The sequence below is a fragment of the Macrobrachium nipponense genome, chromosome 4, assembly GCF_015104395.2.
Source record: "Macrobrachium nipponense isolate FS-2020 chromosome 4, ASM1510439v2, whole genome shotgun sequence".
NCBI lineage: Eukaryota > Metazoa > Arthropoda > Malacostraca > Decapoda > Palaemonidae > Macrobrachium > Macrobrachium nipponense.
Window position 1 is genome coordinate 25270632 of NC_061100.1, and position 26972 is coordinate 25297603.

The 26972-nt window shown below is 37.2% G+C and overlaps 2 protein-coding genes across 2 annotated transcripts; both read right to left on the reverse strand.

Moving 5' to 3' along the window:
- Window positions 1-2917: 2917 nt before the first annotated feature.
- Window positions 2918-4312, reverse strand: LOC135211309 (uncharacterized). The gene is made up of 2 exons (XM_064244626.1): window positions 4207-4312; window positions 2918-4113 (listed from the first exon to the last, which is right to left on the reverse strand). Exons 1-2 carry the CDS (start codon window positions 4310-4312, stop codon window positions 2918-2920), a joined length of 1302 nt encoding a protein of 433 aa, XP_064100696.1.
- Window positions 4313-11075: 6763 nt separating this feature from the next.
- LOC135211310 (transmembrane protease serine 11D-like) lies at window positions 11076-25643 on the reverse strand. Its single transcript, XM_064244627.1, has 8 exons — window positions 25258-25643; window positions 17520-17703; window positions 15655-15795; window positions 14953-15045; window positions 14657-14840; window positions 13815-13957; window positions 12685-12814; window positions 11076-11315 (listed from the first exon to the last, which is right to left on the reverse strand). The coding sequence occupies exons 1-8, from the start codon at window positions 25641-25643 to the stop codon at window positions 11257-11259; spliced, it is 1320 nt and encodes a 439-aa protein (XP_064100697.1). The 3' UTR covers window positions 11076-11256.
- Window positions 25644-26972: the final 1329 nt, after the last annotated feature.

The window sequence follows — 26972 nt, forward strand, 5'->3', positions numbered from 1 at the left end:
TAATAACGGAAAAGTTATTAAAGAAGCTTTCAATTTTTCAAACGATTCCTGACACTGGTCATCCCAAATAAATTTTACATCTTTCTTCAAAAGATTAGTTAATGGATGAGCAATATCGGAAAAGTTTTTCACAAACTTGCGGTAGTAACCTACCATGCCCAGAAAACGTCTTACACCTCTCCTATTTTGAGGTGCAGGAAAGTTTGAAATAGCCTCCACATTCGCCTTTTTAGGAGCGACTTTACCCAGGCCTATCTCGTGCCCAAGATAAACTACCTTGGCCTGAGCAAAATCACTCTTCCTTAAGTTAACTACCAAACCAGCCTTTCTTAGAACCTCAAATAGAGCTCTAATTCTCTTTAGATGTGTCTCCCAATCGTCGCTATAAATGATTAAGTCATCAATGTATACTACACATCCTTCTAAATCACAAGTGATGTAATTCATGAGTCTTTGAAAGGTGGCGGCTGCATTTTTCATACCGAATGGCATAACCTTGCATTCATACAGCCCGTCACCTGTCACAAATGCAGAAATTTTCCTTGCCCTGGGTGAAAAACCGACCTGCCAGTAGCCTTTCAACAAATCAAATTTGCTAATATATTTAGCAGATCCCACACGGTCGATACAATCTTCCACCCGAGGCAAAGGGAAGGAGTCTGTCTTCGTAATAGAGTTAACCTTACGATAATCAAAGCAGAGTCTATGCTCGCCACCCTCCTTTTTAACCAAGACTACCGGAGAGCTCCAGGGGCTACAACTGGGCTCTACGAGATCGTGGTCCAGCATATACTTCACTTCGTCTTTAACGATGTCCCTTTTGATGGGGTTTAACCTATACGGACTTTGTTTAATAGGTCGTGCCTCCCCTACATCAACATCGTGTTCTAGAATATTAGTGCGTCCTGGTGAATCCTGAAATAAATCCTTATAATCATTAATTAACATTGTTAAAGACGTTACTTTGTCCTTATCCAGGTGCTGAAATTTAACATAAAGGTTATTGAGAATACTCGAATTATTAGACAGACCATTGGGTCCCACAGATAATTTAATGTCTACCATAGGATCTACTTCTACCTCTACCAGTGACACTGGTTCTACGTCTACCTCTACTTCCCTACTGACAAAAGGCTTTAACATATTTATGTGACAAATTTGGGTTTTTCGACGTCTTTCAGGAGTCTCAATCAGGTAATTAACATCATTCAATTTCTTGAGTACCTTCCACGGACCCGAGAATTTTGCCTTGAGTGGATTTCCAGGCATGGGAAGCAATACCAAGACTTTGTCTCCTGGATCAAAATGTCTCGTTTGGGTTCCAACATCATAATTTGTTTTCATAGTAGCTTGAGCCTTTGTTAAATTTTCCCGGGCAAAGGTCCAAGCTCTACGCAATTTCTCCTGTAAATTAGATACATAATCCAAAACATTCATTTCCGGGGTTTCTCCCTCCCAGTGCTCTCTCACAACATCCAATGGACCACGAACACAATGTCCAAATATAAGCTGAAAGGGAGAGAAACCCAAAGTCTCATTAGGCGTTGACCTGATTGCAAATAAAGCATAAGGGATCTCTTTATCCCATTCACAACCTGTTTCCAAACAAAATTTTTTTAAGACAGATTTCAGGGTTTGGTGGAATCTCTCCACTTGGCCCTGACTTTCAGGGTGATAAGGGGAAGAAGTAACATGATCAATCCCTAACTCATTCATTTTTCGCTTAAAGTACCTACTTGTAAAGTTCGTACCACAGTCACTTTGAATAGTCTTTGGAATACCAAACCTCGTAAAGAAGCCAACCAGCGCCTCGACAATTTTCTCCCCTCTAATACTCCGCAGCGGGACCGCCTCAGGGAAACGTGACATCCTATCAACCATTGTCAAAATATATTCATGTCCCCCGCGCGTCCGCGGTAAAGGACCAACAACATCAATAATCACTTCCCTGAAAGGTTCCCCCACTGACGGAATAGGAATTAAAGGAGCTTTTGGAATTTTCTGATTCGGCTTCCCCACGAGTTGACAAACCTTGCAAGATAATACATGTCGCTTTACATCACGACGCATTCCAGGCCAGAAAAAATGTTCAGCGAGTTTCTGAAAAGTTTTCCTGACCCCGAAATGCCCTGAAAGGTTATTCTCATGAGATAAAAATAATAACTTAGAACGGTATCGTTCTGGAATTACCAATTGCCTTAAAACCTCAACCTGGTCAGCAGGCGCATTAACTGACCTACTGACTCTATACACCAAACCTTCTTGTTTAAGAAAAACAGGTTTTGATAAATCATCAACATCAAAATCATCAAAATTAGAAAACTCATTTGCTTGGGCTTCTTTTAAAGCCTCGACATCCCATTCAAGATCATTAAACAAAATATCTCTACTACTACTACTACTACTACTACTACTCGTCACCGTGTCAGTCGCCTGTCCATTCATTTCATCAAAGTCTAAATTAACATTATCGAGATCAATCTCTCGAGCACGAGAACGCGTAATAACAGAGGTAGGTTCCCACAGAGAAACATCAAAACAACACGCATCATCCTCTATCTCCGTAACAGTCAAAATTGGGAAATAATTTGCCTCGTCATGTAACACCAAATCATTAGCAAATAACATGTCAATACCGGGAACAGGTAAACTGTCGATCACTGCTAGTTTTACTGTACCCTCGTAATACTCAGTTTCTAGATACATTGTTTCGAGAGGATAAGAAGCAATCGTGTTAGGAAATTCCACCCAGAATTACAAAATCATTATTTGAAAATTCAAAGCCATTAGGTACAGACGTTTTAAAATTAAAGATTGACCTGCACCATGTGTCACGAAGAATCTTAACACTACGTCCTATTCGTTTGTCAACATCAGTGAAAATAATCCCATTTGATATGTATTTAGCAAATTTTAGTCACTTGTTTCCATGTGATACCTCTTTCTTTGGAGATGTCTCCGCAGAAACAACATTAACGGGTTCCGTATTCCTTTCTAGGTAATTTTTCCTAGCAAAGCAATTCGCTTTTATATGACCCTTCCTATTACACCAATAACAGCTTAACCCAGACTCGTGAGATTCTCTGCGTCCACTACCACCACCAGACATACTACTATTCACGTAACTACGCGATACTACACTACCGTTTTTACTGCTATCTACATTACGGTTCACACATGCATTTTTATCAAAATCAGTAGACCTTTTCTGATACGGTTTTCCCTGCCAAATATTTCCATTACGAGGAGAGAACTTTTTAGACATATCTTTCCTTACCGGGTCTTGCCTGTGTGCAAGGGAATACTCATCAGAGGCAATTGCCACCTCCTGTAAAGAATCAATCTTTAACTCCTCCAAATGAATCTTTAGTTCCCTTGACACAGACCTCTTAAATTCTTCAGTCAAAATTAACTCCCTAAACTTTTCAAACGAGTCAACCTCTTTAGGCTTTAACCAGTCGTCCATGAACTGTTCTTTCTTTTGAGCGAATTCCACGAAAGTCATATCCGGACTCTTTTTAAAGTTCCTAAACTTTTGTCTGTATGCCTCCGGAACGAGATCGTAAGCTTTCAGGATTATCGCTTTCACAGAGTCATAATCAGATGATAATCCCTCGTTAAGTGTATTGTACACACGCTGCGACTTACCTTTTAAGCGACACTGGATCAAAGTGGTCCACATGTCCCGAGGCCAATTCAACTTCTTAGCAATTCTTTCAAAAGAAATGAAGAATTCGGAAACGTCTTCCTCATTAAATTGGGGAACGAATTTAAGGGCGCTTAACAGGTTAAATCTATCATTATCACTACGATAATTACCATTATCGGCCGACATCTGCAATTTTAACAATTGGATTTCATGATCCCTTTCCTTCGCCCTTTCTTCAGCCTGTAGCTGAAGTGCTTTAAAATCTAACTCTTTAATCCTGGAATGCTCCTTCAAAATATCCAATTTCAGTTGGCTTACCTGACCATCATTTATATCATTATTTCTACTGCCTGTTTCCCCATTTTTATTACTAACATTGTCTTCTTCCTCAACATCTCTGGCACCTACCACCTTATTTTCACCATTTTTATTACTGTTCCCTATTTCCTCATCACTGATGATACCTAAGGTTTCTTTAAACAACTTACCAGCTTTAATTACCTCAAATAAGAGCGGACCTTTCCTAACCTCTGAAGACACTCAAACTAGAAATTCACCTAATATCCATAACTGATCTCGTTTTAGATCAAAGAGATTCCTCTCCCAATCAGGGTCTGCCAAAAACTGGGCAGCAGCATTCTCTTCCTCATCAAAATAATGCATAATTATATACTAAGTGGGGTGGAACTGAAAATAATCTACCTAAGCCCATCCACTGACCTAAACACCTCTTTGAATGCACTTGCGAATTACACTGTCGGATGATCCTGGCTAGAGGTCGCCAAATATGTTATGAACATTACTCACAACTATTTTAAAAGTATAAGTGGCAAGAACAGGCTCTTTTTTTCTTAACGATCAGTGCCACAAAGGTTAGAATTTAAAGCCAAGGGGCAAGATCTCCAGACAGTGAAAAACACCAAATAACACTCAAAGAGGATTAACGAAAATATAAACCAAAACTTTAGTATTTATTTTAAATAAATCTTAAATTAAACCAACATAAAAAAAAACTGATTAGGGTTTACAAAATATACCTAAAAATATCCTCATTCACACGATAGAACAAGAGACAGTAATTAGGAGGAGGAAGGAAAACAGCCTATTTCTAGAAAGCCCTGAAAATATTCTTTTGGAGAAGATAATGAAAGAGGGAAAGAACCTTAATCCTAGATCATACAATTACTCAAAATTATTTACATACATAATTACAAATAACTCAACACGGATCACTCGATCTAACATCATAGGTGGTTACAAGCAGGCACTATACGGGCGATGACACCACTACAGACACGGCTGTCTATCAACGCTCCGGAATCACGAAGGGGGTCTGCAGCCGAAGGATACACTGACGCGCGTCAGTAACGCCAATAAAAAAGATATTCAGTTTATATCCTTACCAGCTAGCTGAACAGATTCAAGCCTTTTCACGACTCCGGAGGTTTCAGGACGAAAGCAGGACAAGGGACAAGACAAGATGCATTCCCAAGGGCAGCAGGCAGGTCCAAAGATGCAGATACGTAGATATAGTATCGAAAGGGTGCCCGAACAGAGCACAGGAGACGTTTCTCAAACAAGGCTGCAGCTTCCACAGCGACTTTAGTAATTAGGAGGCGGAACACCGTCAACGCCCTCCGTAATACAGGTGAAAAGGGGGGTCCTCAAACGTAGCAAGGCCAAGAGAATCTCCAAATTTTTAATAACGTCCTGCAGGGATCAGGTCAGGGAAACCTCCAAGATAAGGAGCCGAATGCATACTCCTTTTCATCCTCAGCCAACGGTCCCCACCAAAAGTGAGGCAACGACCCGCAAATCACCAAACAAGCATCCGGCCGAATAAATACATGAAAAGAGAAAAAAACAACTCTCATGGGCGAGGTACCACTTAAATAATAACAACCTTCGGTGGGAGCGAGAAAAACCTTAACCAGTCTTTTTTTTTGTGGCAATAAACAAATTAAATTGAAAGTAACTGAATGAAATTTACTTTACAGGCCACGAATGAAAATTAAGCATATTATTACAGTATATATATATGTATATATATATATATATATATATATATATATATATATATATATATATTGCTAATACTCTTTATGTTATTCTGTTTACAATAAGAAAAAGCAACGAATTAAACTGGTTATGGTCCCAGGAAAAAAGATGACTAGACTGTGAACACATGTATGGCAGACACCTTTAATCCTTTATTCAACTCTCTCTCTCTCTCTCTCTCTCTCTCTCTCTCTCTCCCGCTCTCCAAGTACGCATACATACATACACACACGTACCTCATTCAGGGACCACGAAAATTGTCAATTGAAACAAAAGAAAAAACAATGAGTCATCGCATTATCAGAAACCATCTATGAGCGAGTGGGGTGACAGGTGTTGGGTATGGATATCTACCCGGGTTCGGGAATGTGACTCAAAACCGAAAGGATGTAGAAAATTCAAAATGAGAGAGAGAGAGAGAGAGAGAGAGAGAGAGGTGTATATTACTGAGAATTATCGCCTTTATTTCCGAAGGTTATATTATCGATAGTTGCCATCTATAACTCGGCCACTAAGTATCTCTCTCTCTCTCTCTCATTCAGAGGACATACAAATTATGAAAGATGCTATCGAAATATATGTATATATATAATATATGATATATATATATATATATATTATATAGATATATATATATATTTATATATACATATATATACATATTTATATATATATAAGCAATTGTTAAGAATCTGAGTAGAAAAACGGATATAGAAATGAAGAAGAAACGAGAGGAAGCAGATAAATATACATTGCCCCAGAGGAGCAATGGGGGGATGGGGGTGGCCGAACTAATTAACTCCTAGTGGTCAAAGTCAACCTCTATAATCCCGTCCGGAATCTGGCAGAAGGACTTTGCTTTCTTTCTGCAGATCCTAATTCCTAATCCTTCCTATAATCCTCGTAGGCGGTTCCTTACGCACACACACGCACACGCACACGTGCATGTACAAATAAGTAAACAAATAATAAGATAAATAGATGTCTGTCTGTATAAATATAAACCGCGTAGGAGTTGACAAAGCTGAGGACCAGAACAGCTAATGATAAAAATAAATAATTAAGTAATTAAATAAATAAAAAAACTGGGGAAAGGGACTTATTTTGATAGAAATAGATAAAGGCAAAATGTCATATTATTCCTTTATATCAAATACTGTTCTTTTCAAAAATGCCTGGGGGCTGAGGGTGGGGAGGGGGGAAGCAGGTTTTGGGGTAGGTCACAAAACGGTGCCCAACAGATCAACATGGAATGTCTCTTGATAATCCTTTTTATTTCTCTCCTTCTTCTTTCAAATCCTTTTGGAACATCTTCTGGAACAACGTCTGTCTCATCATTCCAGGGCCATAAGAAGAAGAAAGTAATTCCAGGCTCCAATGAAGATATCATAGATAGATAGATATTAATAATAAGACTCATATTGTTTGAGACGTAGATAACACAGCCTCGGTTATCAAACCCCTCCCCCCTTCTCTCTCTCTCTCTCTCTCTCTCTCTCTCTCTCTCTCCGAGCGCTGCTCTCTCCGAGACGACTGCGAATATGATCACACATTCATACATACATAAATATATATACATGCATACATGCCCACAGACACAGGGCAGAAGTGTGGGAGACTGGGGTCGGTGTGATGGTAGGGGGAACACCTCATTACCAGAAACCCTCTATGGGGGCAGGTGGAGGACTAATGCTTCCCATCCCAACCCCATCAACCCCCCAACCAAATCAACCCCACCCCCACCAACCCCAACACCATCGACCCCCAACCCCATCAAGGAACGAATGAAATACAGTGGGAAAGAAAGTAATGTGGTAAACAAAAAGATGAAAAATACCAGATGGTTAATAATTGTCAAAAGGGCAGAAATCAAAATAGAGATAAATCAGGATTATCGGATATCACATGGTCACAAACTTAAACATAGATTTAACCCTAACAGAAACTACAACTTATCTATCCATATAGTCCAAAACTTATAAAAAATAAATATATTAATATTGTTGCTTATATTTATCTACAACTACTTTCATTATGAAGGCATCGAGTTTAAATAAACCAAGACTTAAACTTAGAACATTTCCATTATTTAATTAAATGAAACCAGATTCAGTGATATTCCTTTTAACTGTCATGTTTATATAATCAACATTGTTTTTTACACAATACCTTTACAAATGTTGATAGCCTTAGGGCATAGATTATATATATATATAATATATATATATATATATATATATATATATATATATATATATGCTTAAAAAATCACAGTAGATGCACGTGACTTCATAAATAAGCGAATTCCACAGGAAAATGATAGTCAGAAATCCAAGCGCTTTCGTCTTTACTCAGACATTGTCAAGGAGTTAATGAAGTACAATTGGAGAGAAAGGTCTCAGGTACAACACAAGATCAAGAATACCAGATGGTTAATTGTCAAAAGGATAAAAATTAAAAGGGATAATCCAGGATTATCGGATATCACACGGTCACAAACCTAAACAGATTGACCCTAACCGAAATTACAAAGTTTCTTTACAGTCCAAAACATGTAAAAACTGAATATATTATTTTTGTTGCTTATATTTATCTACAACTTTTTTCATTATGAAAGCATCAAGTTTAAATAAACCAAGACTTAAATTTAGAACATTTCTATTATTTGACTTGATGAAACAAGATTCAATGATATTCCTTTTAACTGTGTCATTACATGGGATTAAGGCTCTTGCTTGACTCCAGTTAATAGGATGGTCTAAATCTCTCATATGTACGAATAATGCATTCGATATTTGCCAAGTTCTCACAGAATATTGATGATGCTTGAGACGTTGTGAAAGAGATTTACTGGTCAGTCCGTAATAGACTTTATCACACTTTTTGCAAGGAATTTCATATATGCAGCCTGGAAGAACTTTAGGAGAATTTTTGATTACTAAACTCTTGACATTAATATTACTGAAAACAACATTTATGTTAAAAAGCTTTAAAATTCTAGGAATATCTAAAAACCTTTCATCATAGGGTAATTTTAGAATGTTATGTTTACTAAATTCAAGTTTGTCATTAGTTGAATAAAATGTTCTTCTAGCTCTTTTCCATGTCACATCTACAAAAGTCCTTGGATATTTAAGTTTCATTGCAATATCATAAATAGTTTTAATTTCAGTGTCAATGAACTGCGCGCTACAGACACGTAAAGCCCTTAGAAACATCCCAGAAAAAACAGAGAATTTAACATTTTGATGGTGATAGGAATAGTAATGAACAAAAGAGGCAATGTTAGTTGATTTCCGAAAGACTGAAAAGGTGAAATTTCTATCATTTCTATGGACAGTTACATCAAGAAAATTCAAATTACAATTTATTTTTTCCTCTACAGTAAATTTTATAGAAGGGACTAAATTATTGAGATTATTAAGGAATTCCTGGAGATTTTCGTGAACTGGCCAAATACAGAAGATATCATCCACATATCTAAACCAAATAACTTTTTGGGGCAAAATTCTTGGTAAGAGTTTTGTCTAAAAACATTCCATGTAAATATTGCTAAGGACAGGAGATAAGGGATTACCCATAGCCATGCCAAACTTTTGTACAAAAAATTCCCCATTAAAACAAAATTTACTATCTTTGATACATAACCTTATGAGACTAATGAGGTTTGCCACACTTAAGGGAATGTCATGACGTTCTAATTCCTCTTCCAAATATTCAAGTAAGTCATCTACAGGCACTTTTGTAAATAAAGAGACAACATTAAAACTAACCATATTAAAATCAAAATTCAAATTTAAACTATTCAATTTGTTTATAAAATCAACATTGTTTTTAACATTCGTGTTAGAAATGTTTCATACCAAAGGAGTAAGAATTTTTACAAGCCATTTAGATAAATTATACGTAACTGAGCCCACTGAACTAATGATTGGTCTGATAGGGTTACTGATTTTATGTGTCTTGACTAAACCATACATATAAGGTAGGGAGGTGCATTGCGGTGTAAACTGTTTAATTAAATGGTCAAAGCCCTTCAAAATGGATTTAATTTGTTTATTTTCTTATTGAAGTGTGCCTTTTTATTTTATATTTTCATTTGCATTCACAATTTAATTGACTTAGTTATTTTCATTGCTTAATCATTGCACATTTAATTAAATTTAACACTTGTGAATTAATTTGCATCTACTTAGAATTCTTTTCAAGTTTTATTGTTGTTTAGCACTTGTGAACTAATTTCAAATTTTCAATTATTGCCTAACACTTTTGAATTTTGATTGAATTAATTTTCTTGAATTTTGTGATAAATTAATTTTGATTTAATTTTACTTAATTTGATTCAAGAATCAATTAAACTTTACTTTGTTTGCAAGTAACAGTAATTTTCCCTGATATTGTGAATTTCACTTATAAACTTTGAGTTTAATAATAAATTTTTGTATTTAAAATTTGTATAAGTATTTTCATTTCTAACCAGTATATTTGCATATGACTATGATTATGTTAGGTAGAAACATAGATTGGTGATTAATCTGTTTTCCTTCAATTTACTTGAACTGACTTAGAACCATGGAAGTATTTAGACTTCTGAAATCAGGGAAATACTTAGACTTTTAAAGTTGTTGATGGAGTAATGCCCTTTGATTAATTTAATTACTTACAAGATTACCTTACACTTGTTTTGATGAACTTAGTCTGATTTTCTGCAATACTGGTAAGTTGTTAAGGGATCACTGTTGCCTTTAGAGTATTCAGTCGTTTAATACCTGTGATGAGGGATCAGGTGTCTGGCTTTTGTGATGATTGGTAACCAGATACTTGGCACTTCGTAACAATATATATATATATATATATATATATATATATATATATATATATATATATATATATATATGTGTGTGTGTGTGTGTGTGTGTGTGTGTGTGTGTGTGTATATGTATGTATATATACATATATACTATATATATATATATATATATATATATATATATATATATATATATATATATAAATATATGTATATATCTCAAAATTGAGCATAAAATTGAACCTAAAACTGAACCCATTCTCAAAATTGACCCCAAAATTTAACCCAACCTCAAAATTGAACCCAAAATTTCAATATCGTATATAGAAAATTGTCCTGTCTAATATTATGGGTAAATATTATTGAATGAAGAGTTCTTACACTGGTGGTGTTGACAATTGAAAAAGACATAAAAAGATATTTAAAAAATGGTTTATCCAAGAGTGCAATCATAAACGACGCTATGCGCGGAAATAAATAAGCCACTCATTACTTCCAGGTTAAGATGTACTGTTTCACAAGCTATTCAAAACGGAATAAACTTAAAAGTTGAGGGATGGGAAAATAAATGACCAATGTGTTTGGAAGACCAATTTTTTATTATGCTTCAATAATCTAAAAGATTTATTTTATGCCATAGCAAATTCCAAATGCAAATAAATGATAAATCCAATCATGAAGAGAAATTCCAATGACGTCGGCTTTCATTGTTCCACTTTGCGAGTAGCCTAGATACTTTTCATGGCCTGGGGAGGTATGTAGAACCTGCTGTGTTCGTGGCAATCCAGGGTAGAAATACTGAAAGGTAAATACAGTAATAGACTCATATATTCATAACCAATTCGTGATCACAGTAATTAGCAATAATATTTTTGATTTGAGTGTTTTTAAGAACTCAACTTTTTTGTGCAGATTTTGACTTCATCCTCACTGTCAAACCCGTTGGTTTAGAACTTGTTATTTTGGTTAAAGTGCCTCTGTGACAGTTAAATTATCTTAAATTTTCATTTTTTTACTGTTGACTTGAAATCCTTTTTTATATGTTATTGATAAATGAATGTTAAGATTCATGTCGTGAAAAAATATGTGCACTATTTTTCCATGACCAATTTCTGCCTGCCCCACATACGTAAGATGTTCGACTGGCCGCAAGAACGAGATGGTTCTCGATAGAATTTCGTTATGCTATCGAAATTTATTATTTAGTTGATTTTGGAGTCCACTAAAAGTCCACTAAAAGTCCACTTGGTTGTTTATTTGTTTTAATATTTTCACCACAGAAGGAAATAAGTCCTTAGCTCGCCATCTCGCGTCCCGCTTATCAGTCAGGACTCAGGAGCGTCCTGAGTCCTCTTCTCTCTGAGATACCATTCAAGGCGGACGTGGGTAGGGGAGCCCCAATTTAACTGCTCTCTTTGTGTTTCCACCTGGGATGTGTGGCATGCAATCTTGTAAGTAATCTGTGTTAATCTTTGCCATCGTTGGCTCGACGTATTAAATAATGTTTCATGTAACAGTGGTGTGGCTCAAAATCGCGATCATTTGTGTTTTTAGTCGGAGACAGCGAATTTTTTGTGTGCTTGTATAAATAAAGTATAAGCCACGAACTGTAACTAAAGTCGCCGAATAATTCGAGACAATTCATTTTCATACATCAGGTACCGAAGTCGTGAAACTCCTTCATTTGTCTGTTTCACTTCAAAACCTTAAAGTACATTCAGTTTCTAAGCTTCTTATCTGCTTGTGTTTCCTTGCCTCCTTTTTGGAAGATTGTTAATAAATTTAGTATTTAAAATATTTTATGAAAATGTAATCATCTGTTCGCTTGATATTGAAAGCTGACACCTTGATTTGGTTGTCTACTTGTTAAATTACTTCCAAAGCTTTTAGTCATCTTTTAGTTTAGTCTCAAATAACCTTCAGTGTCTACCCTGTTTTTAATTGGTTGTCCCAATTATTTGCCAACTTTCTACTAGGTAGGCCTATGGCTATCACTCCTAATACTTGACTAACTTTATTTAAAATCACCATTAAAAATGACATTTATCAGTTAACCTACCATGAAAAGTTGGTCATTCGTTCAGTAAGTCCTCAGTCAAAGGTGTAAATTACTGTCATGCCGGCCAGACGCTATCCAAACAAACAATTTATCACTTGATTTACTTACTGCTAACTCGGGTGTACACCGTGGGTTTATTTGGAAGTGAACACCCGATGGCCCAGGAATCGATTCCTATCTGGAACATGTACGTCTGGGCCGTATTGCCATATGTCACTAGTGCTCCTCCAGAGTCGCCCTGAAAACGGGGAAAGTAACAAGATGCGTGAGTCTTAGAGTATACTTTCAAGGGCAAGCTGTGTAAGTATTTAAACAAAGTAACTCTAACACAAGTGCACCTTTTAAAGAAAATCCATTTAACAAAAGCTGTGCAAGTCTTAAATTCATTCTTTCTAAAACAAGTCGTCAAGTCTTGGAGCAATCCCTTCTAAGTTAAATTATTCAAGTCTTTTAAGTAATTATCTCTGAGACACATTGCACAAGTCTTTAAAGGAAAGTCATTGTAATACAAAATTGTTACAAGTTAAGTATACTTCGGAAGGAGACCCTCTCGTAGACAGGTTTTGTTAAAAATGATTGCTGCTTCAGCACTATTAATCTTGTAGAGAGTCTTCTCTATTTTTCTGATGACGGCTTTCTCGTTGTAGCTTAGACTGGCGAGCAACGAACCAATTCGGTTGAGTCATTTGGTTTATTATTGCTTATACAATTCTCTCTCTCTCTCTCTCTCTCTCTCTCTCTCTCTCTCTCTCTCTCTCTCTCTCTCTCTCCAATGCGCCGTTTCTTCCTGATCCACAGGACATTAGCGATGACTGCTGAGGGACTGAATTCCAGTGGCGAGTCCTTCTTCTTATATCGTGATGTTGCGGGCTCTCGAGTACGGTCTAGAGAACCTCTCCGGCTTGAAAACTCGACCTGCCGAAGCAGCAATCAATTTTAACAAAAGTTAAGTGTACCTTAGTTTTACCAGACCACTGAGCTATTAACAGCTCTCCTAGGGATGGCCCGAAGGATTAGATATTTTTACGTAGCTAGGAAACCAATTGGTTACCTAGCAATGGGACCTAAAGCTTATTGTGGGATCCGAACCCTATTACATCGAGAAATGAATCTCTATCACCAGAAATAAATTCCTCCGATTCCACGTTGGCCGAGCCGAGAATCGAACTTCGGACCACCGAATTGGTAGCCGAGCGCGAAATTTCACAAGGTAGGCTTAGCATCGTAAACTTGCATACCTTACAAGTGCCATTTCCTCCTGCAGCATTCCCAGCACAGATCATGTTGGTTGTGACTTGATAGGGTAGATTATCTAGTTGACATTGCTCGTTGTTGACTGTTACCACATCCACCTCATACAGGTTAAAATTTTGGGGACCACCTGCAACATGACAAAGTTTTTCATATCACAGCAAAAATATACTGATGGAAAGTAGTCACAGACAATTTACCCTAACTTACCTGTTATCTGATAAAAAATGGCTGTTCGCGCTTTCACTTAAATAGGAGATATAGTTTGCAGGTGGGTGTGTCCACACTGCGCTGCAAAGTGTCATAAATACATGTCAGCCACTTATTGCACTCACATCACAAACATGTTAAATGCAAGTCAGCAACTTATGAACAGTCGTGACCAGCGCTTCAAATGATTACCCAGCATTTACCAAAGATATCGCTCGATATCTTTGAGAATATAGGTCAGTGAGTCACATAATATAGGAAAATTATATATCTGACCTCAACAAACTCCTAAAAAAAGTGGGGAAATTTTGTCCACACTTGGTGTGGCAGACCACACAATGAAGACTCCACCTCTGCACATAATCATCTTGATGCACTGTATAAGATTAAAGACAAATTTGCCCCAATTTCAAAATGTACAGCCTGCTTAGTACTTGAGGGAGAAAATGTGTGTTTAAGAATGAATACATTCGAGTGCAGCAAGTTCACCCAACAGAAAGTATGGAATGGACGTGAGAAAAATCTAGTCTAACCCAGCACGTTCCATTGTCTGCAGACCTAACTGTTCTTTGCAGGTACAGCTCAGTGAGATGTAGCTTAATATTTAAGACATACAAACCTAAAAAGATTTGTCCCCAGCCTGTAATAGTAGCAGCTACATTCTCGTACAAATTGCCAGCATCTGGAAGACACACAGGAGCGATCTTGTTGTCAGCTGGGAAAGCAATTGGACTTGTGAGCTTGATCAATGCAATGTCGCTGTCAAGATAACTAGTACGGTTGTAACACTCATACACGATGATCTGCAAGGATTTAGAGGGACTGATATTAGAAAGTATCAACTTGAATTTCTTGTCAAGAGAATTTCTGATTATCAGTTGTTTCACACCAATAACCGGAGATGTAGCGACGTACTTGTGATACTGATCTGTTCTGTGTTACGCTTGTTTCCGTTGTTGTGCCCAGTTGTGCTCTCCAATCACGACAATGACACTTGATGGTTGTAATCTGAAATGTGGAAAGGACAATTTTAATGAAAAACAAAAGACTTTTCGGCATAAAAATATTATATTATAAGATTCAACTTTCTTTAATGAGGAAATTGCTGTAACGTCTAGAGAGCGTTAGGATTCGAAACGTCCACAAAGATATTAAAAGTATGTTACTTGAGTTAAGCTCTAAACACAAGGATTGTTTGAAATCTAAAATGCTATTATGAGCTACTTAGACACTGGAATAGCGGTTAAAGGTACTTCTTCGCTCCAGTGCAACATCATAATCACTCCCAGCAGCTTAACATTCACACGCCACAAACAGGTTGAACACAAAGCTACTACTCAGTGGCAGTCCTAATAATACGATCATCCAGCATTTGCCAAAGATCCGTTTTCCACTGAGGTCATCGACTTGTTTTCAACCTGTATGATATATATATATATATATATAGATATATATATATATATATATATATATATATATATATTTGCAGTGAGTTAGCAACACATCTTTATGAAATGTTTTACTGCAGTGTGGACAACACACTTAGACATACAGAATGGATGAAGACTGCGTGATTCAGGTGGAAAAAGCATTGTTAAAGAAAGGGAGACTTCTTACCCAAAGACACAATGAGCTGCTGTCATGATCCACTGGTCTGAGATGATAGATCCACCGCAGAATGGCCTGGTTTCCGTAGGTGATGTCAGTGCAACTTGCCAAGGATATTCGTGCAATGTTGTGGGCTGTCCTCCAACTATCCTAGTCACAGGATTTCGTCTGCCACATCCTACATCAATTACAGCGAGTCCGTAACTGGGGGCATTCTACTGGATTGGTTATTTATATGGGAAGTCATTATGAACTGTAACGTCATTAGACTGGGTACTTTCTATCTAGTCTGAATCAGAACTATGCAATTAACATTTTATTCTCCTGCCTCAGCTAATGTGGAGTATAATCAATTTGACATTCATGCATAGCAATATCGTCAGCGAAGATAATTTCAGCATTGGTAAATATCACAGGCATGAAAACAAAGCAATAGTAGTCCAAGAATGAAAATCCAGTTCATAGTTAATAAAAAAGGGAACTAATAGTCTTCTAAACCTCAATTATCTGTAAATGATTTTGCTATAGACAGAACCTTTGAAGTCAGGGACACTGGCAAAGAGGTCGGTCTCGGATTTTAAATTAAAATTCTGAGTTCACTGAAACCATGGAATAAAATAGCACATTTGAACTGTCCTCTTTGTTATAGATTGCATTTATTTGCACTTTGGTTATAAAAATGGAGAGAGATTATGGTCAAAGCCTGTGTGTTCACCCAAACAAGCTAAAGGCAGCTTTCCCAACTAGAGAGATCCAGCAGAGAAGAGGGAGCTCTACCTCCAGAGAAGTTGAACTGCACCATATCAAGACGACTGATGTCTTCTATGTTCACATAGAAAAAGTAAGATAGCGAGATAGAGTATAAATCATCACTAGTTGATGCAAGGGACTTTATTGACTGTGGTCGGAACTGTTGAAAACGCATGCAAGATACAAACAGGAACAGGAATCTAATCATGTACAAAAGACTGAGACCTTCCAAATTCATGTGTGTGCTTTGACATATAAAAACAGGAAGGCTATACTTTTTGATAATGCGGTAAATAAATATGTTTCATCTCTTTTTTAAGCCCCTGTCAAAATGAGATTTCCTAAGGGACCTTTTAAAACACAATGTATGAAGAAGAAGAAGAAGAAAAAAAGAGGACTTGAAGGCAGTCATTGAAATCCACTGCCTTGTGGAAGATTTTGCTCATAGGATAAGAAACCTCGTACTCGAAAGAAAAGACGCAGGTTTGGAATCGTCATTCAGGAAGAAGACAATTCATACTCTGCCCTTGAAGAAGCTACAGTGATCCCACCCTCCAGCTGTTCTGATTCACTTTGCCACTGAAGGAGGCAGTCCCACTGGATAGCACAGAGCCCCAGATATCTTTCCTGGGTGTGTGTGCCAAGAGCTTCTGTCTGATGACCGTTGTTTCCAAAGAGGAACAATAAAAACTACTTGATCCTGCTGCTGTAACCCAGTTGTGAGTGCACCATAGGCAATAAAATGCCCATGATCAGGGTATTGGTGGCATCATCTTCCCATGCAGTTTAGACTATTGTTTGAAGAAGAGTAAGAGGTTTGAAAGGTGGAACACGAGGAAAACCTCAAAGCAGTTGCACTTAGTAGTTGGTCCTGCTCCAGAGGAGAGAAATAACTTACGAAAAATCAAGTGTCGTGGCTTCTCATCAGAGAAATGAGTTCTAAACTACTATTAGATTAAAGTAATTTCATTAAAATTTGTTAATTATAATTTGTACAACCTTTTGATCTTATTTTAGTTTGTTTATTAAGAAGCTAGTATCGTTTCTTAGTTTGATGAACTCTGTAAGAAAGTCATATGACTTTGCAGTTTTGCTTTGTTTTTCCTAGGCGTTTTGTTTACCACCTTCTCCGCTGGTAATAGTGAACTACTGAAGTGCCTTATTAATGATCGTTGTTTTTCTCTCCTATGAGCTGTGTTGACTCGAGACGAAGGCTTGATCGTAAGGGTGGTGATACGTGAGAGGGTTAGTTCGAGTTCCTCCTCAGCCTGACGCTTTGCCACTTGATTTTTGGTCACTTCCGCAGTTCTTGTACAGAGATTTGGATCACAGCTTCTTTAATCCTTTGCTGCCCTGTGTGTGGTCGCTGGTGTTTGTCACCCGTGGCATTCGTCAGGCACGCCCCTTCCTTCGTTCGTCGGAAGGATTCCGAACGAGTTGTCCCGTACTTACATAGAACGGTGTAGTTTGTGGCGTGCAAGGTCCGTTGACGTCCCGGATTCTCGGAGGCTACCACCCTCGGTGTTCCCGTGGTATTTTGGGTTACCTGCAAGCATTGCAGCTTGACCCGGTTGACCTCTTCATCAGCGTCAGTGAGTTCTTGGAACTCGTGGAGACAAGTAGGGCGGCTGTCTACAGGTATGGGAAGTTTTTATAGCTATTTAAGACGATCGTGGATCGCTGTGTACCTGTAGATTTGCACGCCCCTGTATGCAGTACGGTCTGCTGGACCTTGTATGGCCTGATGAGATGTTCTACTAAGCCTTGTGTGTCCTTATTCTAAATTTATACGGTTATTTTCGTATATTGTTTATTAACTGAAAGTTTCTAAATTACTATAATTATTCTTAGCATATATCCTGGTCACTAAATTAGATTTTAAGTGCAATTTAGCTTGTACGCGTTAGGTAGGAGTATTATTATGGTCACTAAATTAGATTTTAAGTGCAATTTAGTTTGTATGCGTTAGGTAGGAGTATTATTAAGTTTTCCCCTCTTATTTTCTCTCGCTTCCTTCTACCTAACTTAGTTTCTTTGGTTAGATTTATCTGGCCTCAAGTGTCATATTTAAAATTTCCTATTTCTTGGCTTAGGGTTTAATTTACTTGTAGGTGATCTTCTAAAGATCTTAATGTTGGTTTTCCCTTGTTTTATATGTTCATTTTGATTATCATTTTCGCCAACCATTACCTTTTTCTTGTGTAAATAAATATTGTAACTTTTGTTGAGGTGTTTGTTCTTTTGTTCCTAAGTTGCTGTGTTGCAGTTTTACTGACCGCAAATTCTGAGTAGAGACAAGAACCCTTGAAATTACTGCCGTAAATAAGGTGGTAACAACTACGAAAAAAGGAAGTGGATATATTAAAAAAAAGAATATTTGACTAAAATATTAGTACTACTAATAATAGAATAATACTAAAGTTGGGAAACTCAGAGATAGGACAGAGATGGCAGACTGAGAACAGACAAGATGACCCTCTGTTGTCTCGGTGGAAAGGAGGATCAGGATAAACACTTACCTAGGGCAGTAACTTTGCAGGAGAAGCCATAGTTACTTCTTGATTTTGACACGAAAAACACTTTCATCTCGTTGTTTCCGCTTACTTCAGTGAAAGGCGACTTTGTTCCGTAATACCTGTGGAATAAGAAGAGCTTATGGTTTGAAAGTCCTTAGAACTTGGAGAGAAGAAGATCTCATTGCATAAGATGATAAAATCATCTAACATAAGACATGTCACCTAACAGGAGGTGGATCCAAAGAAAAAGTATGAGAGTGTTCACTGCCATATTTTCACTTTTAAAGCTAAAATGGGAATGAGGCTCCTGTACAGAATACTTCCACAACTTAGGCTCGTCATATGCACCTACGAAGAATGCATATCAGCGGTGCTCTGAACTCTCCTTCAGACACGCTGTACCTCTCTTCTCTCACTCTTGCATGGACTGCTAATCCTTGTAGATATTAAGGTTCTTCCTTCTTCCTTACACAATCTTTTCCACCTTCTCTCCACATGGGCAAACCACCTCATGACATTATGATCAATCCTTTCTCTTCCACTGAAGCTTTCACTACTTTTGTTGTTTATCTCCATTCTTCCCACCCCTTTATTTTTTCACTATATTATACAAACTAGGCAAGTGATTCTTACCACTTTTGTATTCAGTCTCCAACTATGCTTCCATACATCTAAATCTTAGCATAGCTACATAGACACTACAGCTCTCTTCCAATCTTCCTTTGTACTTAATTCTTTTTTTCATCCTACCATCATCTGCTACATTTACTCCAAAAACACCTAATGTCCCTGTTAACATTAATTCCTCTATCGTCCCCATTTCTATTCTAATTTAGCCTTGCTCTTGCTCATATCTCCAAACTTTCTCACAAATACTCTCATTAGTCTCTGGCTTTTCTCTCAAACCAACTTACACACAAAGCCAGCCATTCTCCTGTTTTGCTGTTCGAACAGACTTCAAGCCTTGTGAAAACTTCTCAATGCTTTCAATAAAATCCCACCATACAATTTCCATTTAATTCAATTTCAAGATTTACCAATCTATAATTCGCAGTTTTCTCTGTCACAAATGACGGCTATAAATTCTTGTATCTTACCCTCTTCTGAGGCCTTGTCCAGTGATTATCATGTACGAATAAGAGTAGGAATCCAATCTAAAATCGGAGCAGGTCATCGATATGCGTGAGGCAGGATTTGCAGCCTGTAAAGGGAGGACTGATTAATTTTCAACACTAGAACAAAGTCAATGATGAGGTAGTGTTCCCCCACTTTTCGTGGGTTTCATCTTAGTTTTTTTTTAGTTTTTTCGTGGAACGTGTCTTTCACTATTACGCGGTAACTTTTACCAATTTGCGAATTTTTTCATAGAGTAATATTCACTCAATACTGCATTTTCATTTTATTTTCATGACTGATTACATTTTTACTAACTTTCTAATATTAATAGCTATTTATGCAAATACGGTAAAATTAAATGTTTAATACAAATTAAATAAATCTCTGACACCAATTGAATTTTTGTTCTCTCTCTCTCTCTCTCTCTCTCTCTCTCTCTCTCTCTCTCTCTCTCTCTCTCGCTCTCTCTTCTCCATCCTCTCTCTCTCTCTCCTCTCTCTCTCTCTCTCTCTCTCTGAGATAAGAGAGATTGATTTGGTGTTTTACAGTATAGTTTTATAGATAAATCGTGATGTTACTTTGCCTTTCACTTCTTTCAAATTTTCAATGCTATAATTACAGCCTTTTGCTTTTCAATAAAAGCAGACTGGAAAATAAAATGAAAATAATCAAATATCTTAGACACTGTACAGTTTATCCTATCGTTTAAAAGAAAACGAAACTACTAAAATACTATGAGAGAAAATGGCTTTGCTTACGTATATACTAAAGGGGTAACTTGATTAGCGATCAAAAGTTCTGTAAGACAGCCTTATTTAGACTGTATTAACGATTTATTTAATTTGTATTGAAAATATTATGAATATTTTGCTGTGTTCGCATTAACATTAATATCTGAAAATGATCAAGTCATTGTTATATACATTTTAGGGGCATATATAGTTAAGAGTAACAGTTGTATAGGGACTAACCTAGATGACTGGGTGTTTTAGGGTATTGGTTTAGGGTGTGATTTTGTTTGAAATGATATTGAGTTGCTTTAGTATGATAATTTAAGGTATAGTTTTGTTTGCACTATCAAATTACGCAGTGAACTGTTAAAATAGGCAGTTATAATCATTTTTAGTTGAAGGGGTGTGGGGTATTTGGCAGTTACAAGCAGTCATTAGCATTTTTAGAGTGGATTTTGTATATCCGCGGATTTTACATTTTCTCAGTGGGCTTCTATGGGAGAACTATAAAGGACCTGTGACGATAAAAACGTGAAGGATTATACAATGGCAACAAGACTTCGGCTCAACACAGGACATTGCTGACATTATACTCGGCTGGTTTGATTAAGTGGTTTGATCCAATAGTGAGAATGGGTAAAAGGGTGACTTGTAGAAAAGTGCAACATCTTTTGGATTTGTCTTCCACTAACCGTGAAGCTCCACATGCCATTGTTGTTTGGCGGATAGGAGCTTGGGTAGTTCGGTGACTGGATGGTGACGGTCTGGCCTGTGCTGAGAGTGTAACAGCCAGTCGGAACGGCCCCGGCTTTTTGGGTGAGAAGAGAAGGAAGGATGAGACAGTGAATAATCTGAGACCTTCTAAAGACATTACGGTGCTCCAAGCTTCCACAAACATTTCCCAGCTCCTTAGCTTGAAGAAGAAGAAGAAGAAGAAGAAGAAGAAGAAGAAGAAGAAGAAGAAAAGAAGAAGAAGAAGAAGAAGAAGAAGAAGAAGACTTCTTTCTTGATGGAAAAACATCTAAATGATTCTGCCAGCAAGAAATATTTTAGAATTTACTGACATTTTTATCAATTTTTTTTTATAATTTGTTACCTTATTTTTCTTTTTATATTAGTTGATTTCTTCTTTCTGTATTTCCAAATACAATCTGTTACTTACTTCAAAGGAACACCATTTTTTTGGGAGCTTGAATATCAAGTCAATAATAATAAATAATAATAATAATAATAATAATAATAATAATAATAATAATAATAATAATAATAATAATAATAATAATAATAATAATAATAATAATAATAATAATAATAATAATAATAATAATAATAATAATAAAAGTAGTTTGCTCTCATCCTACTGACACATTTTACCAAATTTAAACAAATTTGGAATCTCAAAACGAACTAAAGCTCTGATCCTAAGAAAGTTATAATTCCCACAACTTAACTGAAGCTTTCCTAGAAAGAGTTGATTTCGTAAGGGAAGAAAGTCAGGAGATTGATCCGAAACTGATTTATGAAAACTTGGACATGAGGCTAAGCGCTGGGGGCCTTCAGCCATTAAGTGCTCTCAGGGTAAACAGAGGGACTTGGAGTGATTGAACAGCGAGAAGGAAGAGAGGAAGTGGGAACAGAGGTAAAGTAAAATGGTAAATAGTGGGTGCAGCTAGGGGCTGTATGGATACTACTAACAACATTTAGTAATGCCTACAGTGCACCAAATGAGGTGCACTGACGGCACTACCCCGCTATGTGGGTATTCAGGACTTTACCTTGTCTGTCAACATTGTTTTGGTCCACCAAAGCCTTGGAGTTTTTTTGCATCAGAGACCACATTGCTTGAGTGGAGAAAGGGGGTACCCTGAACGAAGATTATAAATAAAAGCAACTTAGTAAATAAAATGTTCAAAATGTAGGAGAATATTTCAATAATCATTTGAATACAAAAAAAAGTATAAGTACTGACATACAGATTAGAATGTCTATACCAGTCATATACGTCTAACAGTTCAATGCAGAAAAATCTCTACAATGCTCCCATGTAACTGAAGGACCAAGGCACAAGCTAAAGTATTGAAATGCATATAATGGAAGACTTTTTGTGATTTTTTAGAGTTTAAGAAAATCAACGGATTTACGAAAACTTAAACTAATATACAATGCCTCAAAAGCTGCACCAAAAAGGTTCTTGCTACTTTTCACAGCCAATTTTCATCTGAAGTGACGTGAAGTAGTAGAATTAATTCCGTTAAAAGTACCTCAGCTTATCATATGCTTCACTCGAATATCTTCTAGATATCTTACGGCTAATATCAGTTCCACGTAATTCCTAACCTAACTTAATCTGAGGCTTTACACTTTGACATTCAAACTTCAGAGATTGATCTGAAAATGTACCAGATTTGAAATGGGACCCATAAAATAAAATAATCATAATAACGTAGCTGATAAGTACACAAGTCCGTTAAACTGAGGCTTGTTAACTTAAGGCATTACGAAAAATAGCGTGTTGTTTCACCAACGAAAATTAAATATACGTGCGCCACATTTTATTAGAAATAATTGTTGCGTGCTGTTTAACATGACAATATTTATTTTTTATATTTTCTTTCTAGTAAATAAATCATAAATATCCTATCCTAAAATTCCTGTATCTTTAACTCAGTGAGAAACACCTCTTTTCAGACCTTTTTAGGGTCTCCCATAAACCTTTCCTAATCCCCACAAGAACAGCAACAGCAGCAAATTAGTTTGTAGGCTTACTCCCCGAGTAAGCAATACTTATGGTGGCTCCCCTTTACACTGTTACGTTCACAGGCAATCCGTTTAGCGCACACTGGTAATTCTAAGAAAAGACATTTACTTACGTTCCGTCTGGGGTGGGACTTGCGGTCGCACACCAGAAACTCTGCGGGGGGAAATTGAAGAAGGGCTCCTTTTAGTGAAGAAATCAGCTGGTACAAAAATTTTATACATAAAGGGAGGGAAGATTTGTAATGTTAACTGATTTTTATATTTATCTAATTTAAATGTTTTTATCACCCAGTTCACTTGTTTCTGTTGTACATTTATCTTATAATTTTACTTACTCTGCTTTGTTAGATTTTTCTATTTATTTAATCTCTAAATATCATTCAGCTTGAAATAATATCAGTAGCAGTGGCCTTTTTTCAAGAGATGCATAGGTTGTCAGCCTGGGTCAAGGCCCAGCGGTCTTCTGGAACTTCTTGTCGAATGATGGCTGTTCTGGTTTCCTTGAGAGTTGCTAACCCAGAACAGCCATCATTCAACATGAAGAAGTTCCAGAACACTGCTGGGCCTTGACCCAGGCTGACAACCTACACATCTCTTGAAAAAGGGCCACAGATAGTGCCTGAAAGTACTCGAGTGTTGAGTAAAATATAATGTCAATACTTATAAGTAAATATACACAGTAATTTTGTGGGTTTCTTTTTCAATCTTCAGAGAAAACTGAAAGAAGTTTTTGTTTGATTGATGACGCAATTGTAGGAAAGGGTTGAGGAAAGTAAGATGGAAGAAAGGGAAGATGAATGGAGGTACAGTAAAAAGAAAGGAAATGGTTGCAGCTATGGGCAGAAGGGACACTGCAAAGAACTTTCAAGTGATGCTTATACGGTGGACCACATGGGGTGCACTGACGGCACCAGCCCTGCTACGGGGCCAACCGTAAAATGAGAATATAAAAATGCCCCAGAATACAAAAATTGAACACAAACGTGCTTTCTCAAGCTTACCAAGATCACTAGGGCTAAAGCCAGCTGGAAAGACGCCATCCTGCCTTGATCGAGACTCAAGATAAGCAGAGTCAAGCTAAGTCAGATTTAGGCTCGATCTGTTCTTAGTGACGATGTAAGCAAGCGACCAGCCAGGCCAGAGACTTCTACCGACTCTGAGGTCAGGACAGGTACTGACCGTATTTATAAGAGGCCCTGACTAGACATCCCGGCCTTCTGAAGACTACTAATGATTTTCACACTTGTGACGTGTATGAGTCATCTAAGTAAAATTTTGTAATTAAAAGAAATTGACATACATTTCAAAAAATTTCTGGTAATATTGACTGTTCTATAGTTTCTTTCACACACACATAATAACTAAATATATAGTATACGTATACACACACACACCACACACATATATATATATATATATACTATATATACATATATATATATATATATATATATATATATATATATATATATATATATCTATATATATATGTATATATATATTATATATATATTATTATATATATTATATATATATATATATATATATATATATTCATGTATATAGCTATCAATATATTTATGGATGAAAATATAGCATATTTGCACATTAAGAAATGAAGATCACTCGCCGCAATTAAGACAAGAGACTGAATCATTCGGAATTAAGGAAGGAAACTAAATAAATTTATTATGATCATTTTATTACATGTATTCCAGAAACGTATTTTCACAATATTATACTTATCAGGAATATGTGGGATTAGCACCCACACGAGTCCGACTTCGTCCACCCAAGGTTCAGTCTTATTGACCCAAACAAATCTCCTGGAGACATAAGCCATGAGGGTAGAGAACTTCAAAAAGATTGTAGATGTGGACAGAAGTGATCTAACTGAGTGTAGTACATCAGCAAGGACTGATTCCCAATGCTGAACTGGCAGATTATGAGACTCAAGGAGTAAGTGAATTGCTTTCCATAATGTCCCATTGGGCCTTGCAGCCTGTCCACTGTCAATTGGATGGAAAGTAGTTTTACTGGTCGCTACTCCTTTCTGTGTAAGGGAATCCTTGAGATGTTTTTCCTTGAACGAAGCACCTTGATCAGAGTGTACACAGGCATCCCACATAGACTAAATATTTGCTCAAGACAGTCGATTTCTGTCGTCGTGTTCATGTTGGGACATGGGAAAGCGAAAGAAAATCGTGAATATTCATCAACAACTGTAAGTAAATAAGGGACTGCGCGTCGTTGTAGGAAGACGTCTTGAAATCGATGCTTTAGCCTTTCCATTGATTGCATAACCTTGATGAGCGTTCCTTCCGGAGGTTTGGTTTGAAGACCTGTGGTTTCAATTCTGCAGAGACTCCACGGGATGCACAAACTTTCTTAATGTCTTAAATACCCCAGTAGATAAAGGGGAAATTCTTGGATCTCACAAAGTGTAACAAGCGTTCTGAGGGAAACTCTGTAGCCTCTGCTAGTGGTTGGATTTTGCTGGACAAGTAAGGCATCCAATGAGCGTCATAGACGAACATGCACCTTAAATGGCGCCCAGAAAATGTCGGACTGCTGCAAGATGTGCTGCAGTGATGTGTTTTTTCAGAATCTTACATGAATGCAAGAGTAATAAAAAACGTTTGTGGGTTCGAGAGTGGCTCAGGAGAAGAGAAGCCAAAGGTCTGAGAGTACGTCCTATCAGCAGCAGCCGTCTTGTTTGTTTACACTATATGCGGTCGCTCACGGTTCATGCTCGCTGCTTCCCAACCAGATGGGAAGCAAAAATCTCGAACTAAAAGCTCCCGGTTTTCCATTTTCGGCAACAACGGCTCGCTGCTGGAGAAAAAAAGGCCTGGTGTGAGGCCACAAGGCCTCCATACACTGGGCGATTGTCTGACCGATTGTCGTTATCGACCCACACACACACACTATTCATACAGTATGAACGATCTCCGCAGCGATTTCAGTCTGTACAAAGATTTTGTCTCAAGAAGTTAAGTAAAGTACATCTTAGTTCTACCAGACCACCGAGCTGATTAACAGCTCTCCTAGGGCTGGCCCGAAGGATTAGATATTTTTACGTGGCTAGGAACCAATTGGTCACCTAGCAACAGGACCTGCAGCTTATTGTGGGATCTGAACCACACTATATTGAGAAATGAATTTCTATCACCAGAAATAAATTCCCCTGATTCCGTGTTGGCCGAGCCGGGAATCGAACTTCGGACCACCGGATTGGCAGCCGAGCGCGAAAACCACTCATCCAGCGAGGAACTTGTCTCAAGAAGACATGGTATCATCTCTAGAGAAGACGCGCGATAGCGTTATATGATCTGTGTATGACAGACCTACGTAAGTCGCAAAAATTAGTCTGTACATGATATTTGGCGAGTAATTGACAGCAACGAATGACGTAATTTTGAGTTTAAGCAAATTGCTAGTTAATCAAAGCTGGCTA

What these genes read in the sequence shown, in the direction of transcription:
- LOC135211309 (XM_064244626.1), bottom strand. Translation starts at nt 4,312, where the DNA reads ATGCATTATTTTGATGAGGAAGAGAATGCTGCTGCCCAGTTTTTGGCA. An exon ending in AGATCAGTTATGGATATTAG is followed by an intron (nt 4,114 to 4,206) that starts GTGAATTTCTAG and finishes AAGAAACCTTAG; the next exon opens with GTATCATCAGTGATGAGGAA.
- LOC135211310 (XM_064244627.1), bottom strand. Translation starts at nt 25,643, where the DNA reads ATGTGGGATGCCTGTGTACACTCTGATCAAGGTGCTTCGTTCAAGGAA. An exon ending in GCAGCTCATTGTGTCTTTGG is followed by an intron (nt 15,046 to 15,654) that starts GTAAGAAGTCTC and finishes TCCACATTTCAG; the next exon opens with ATTACAACCATCAAGTGTCA. An exon ending in AGAACAGATCAGTATCACAA is followed by an intron (nt 14,841 to 14,952) that starts GTACGTCGCTAC and finishes AAATCCTTGCAG; the next exon opens with ATCATCGTGTATGAGTGTTA.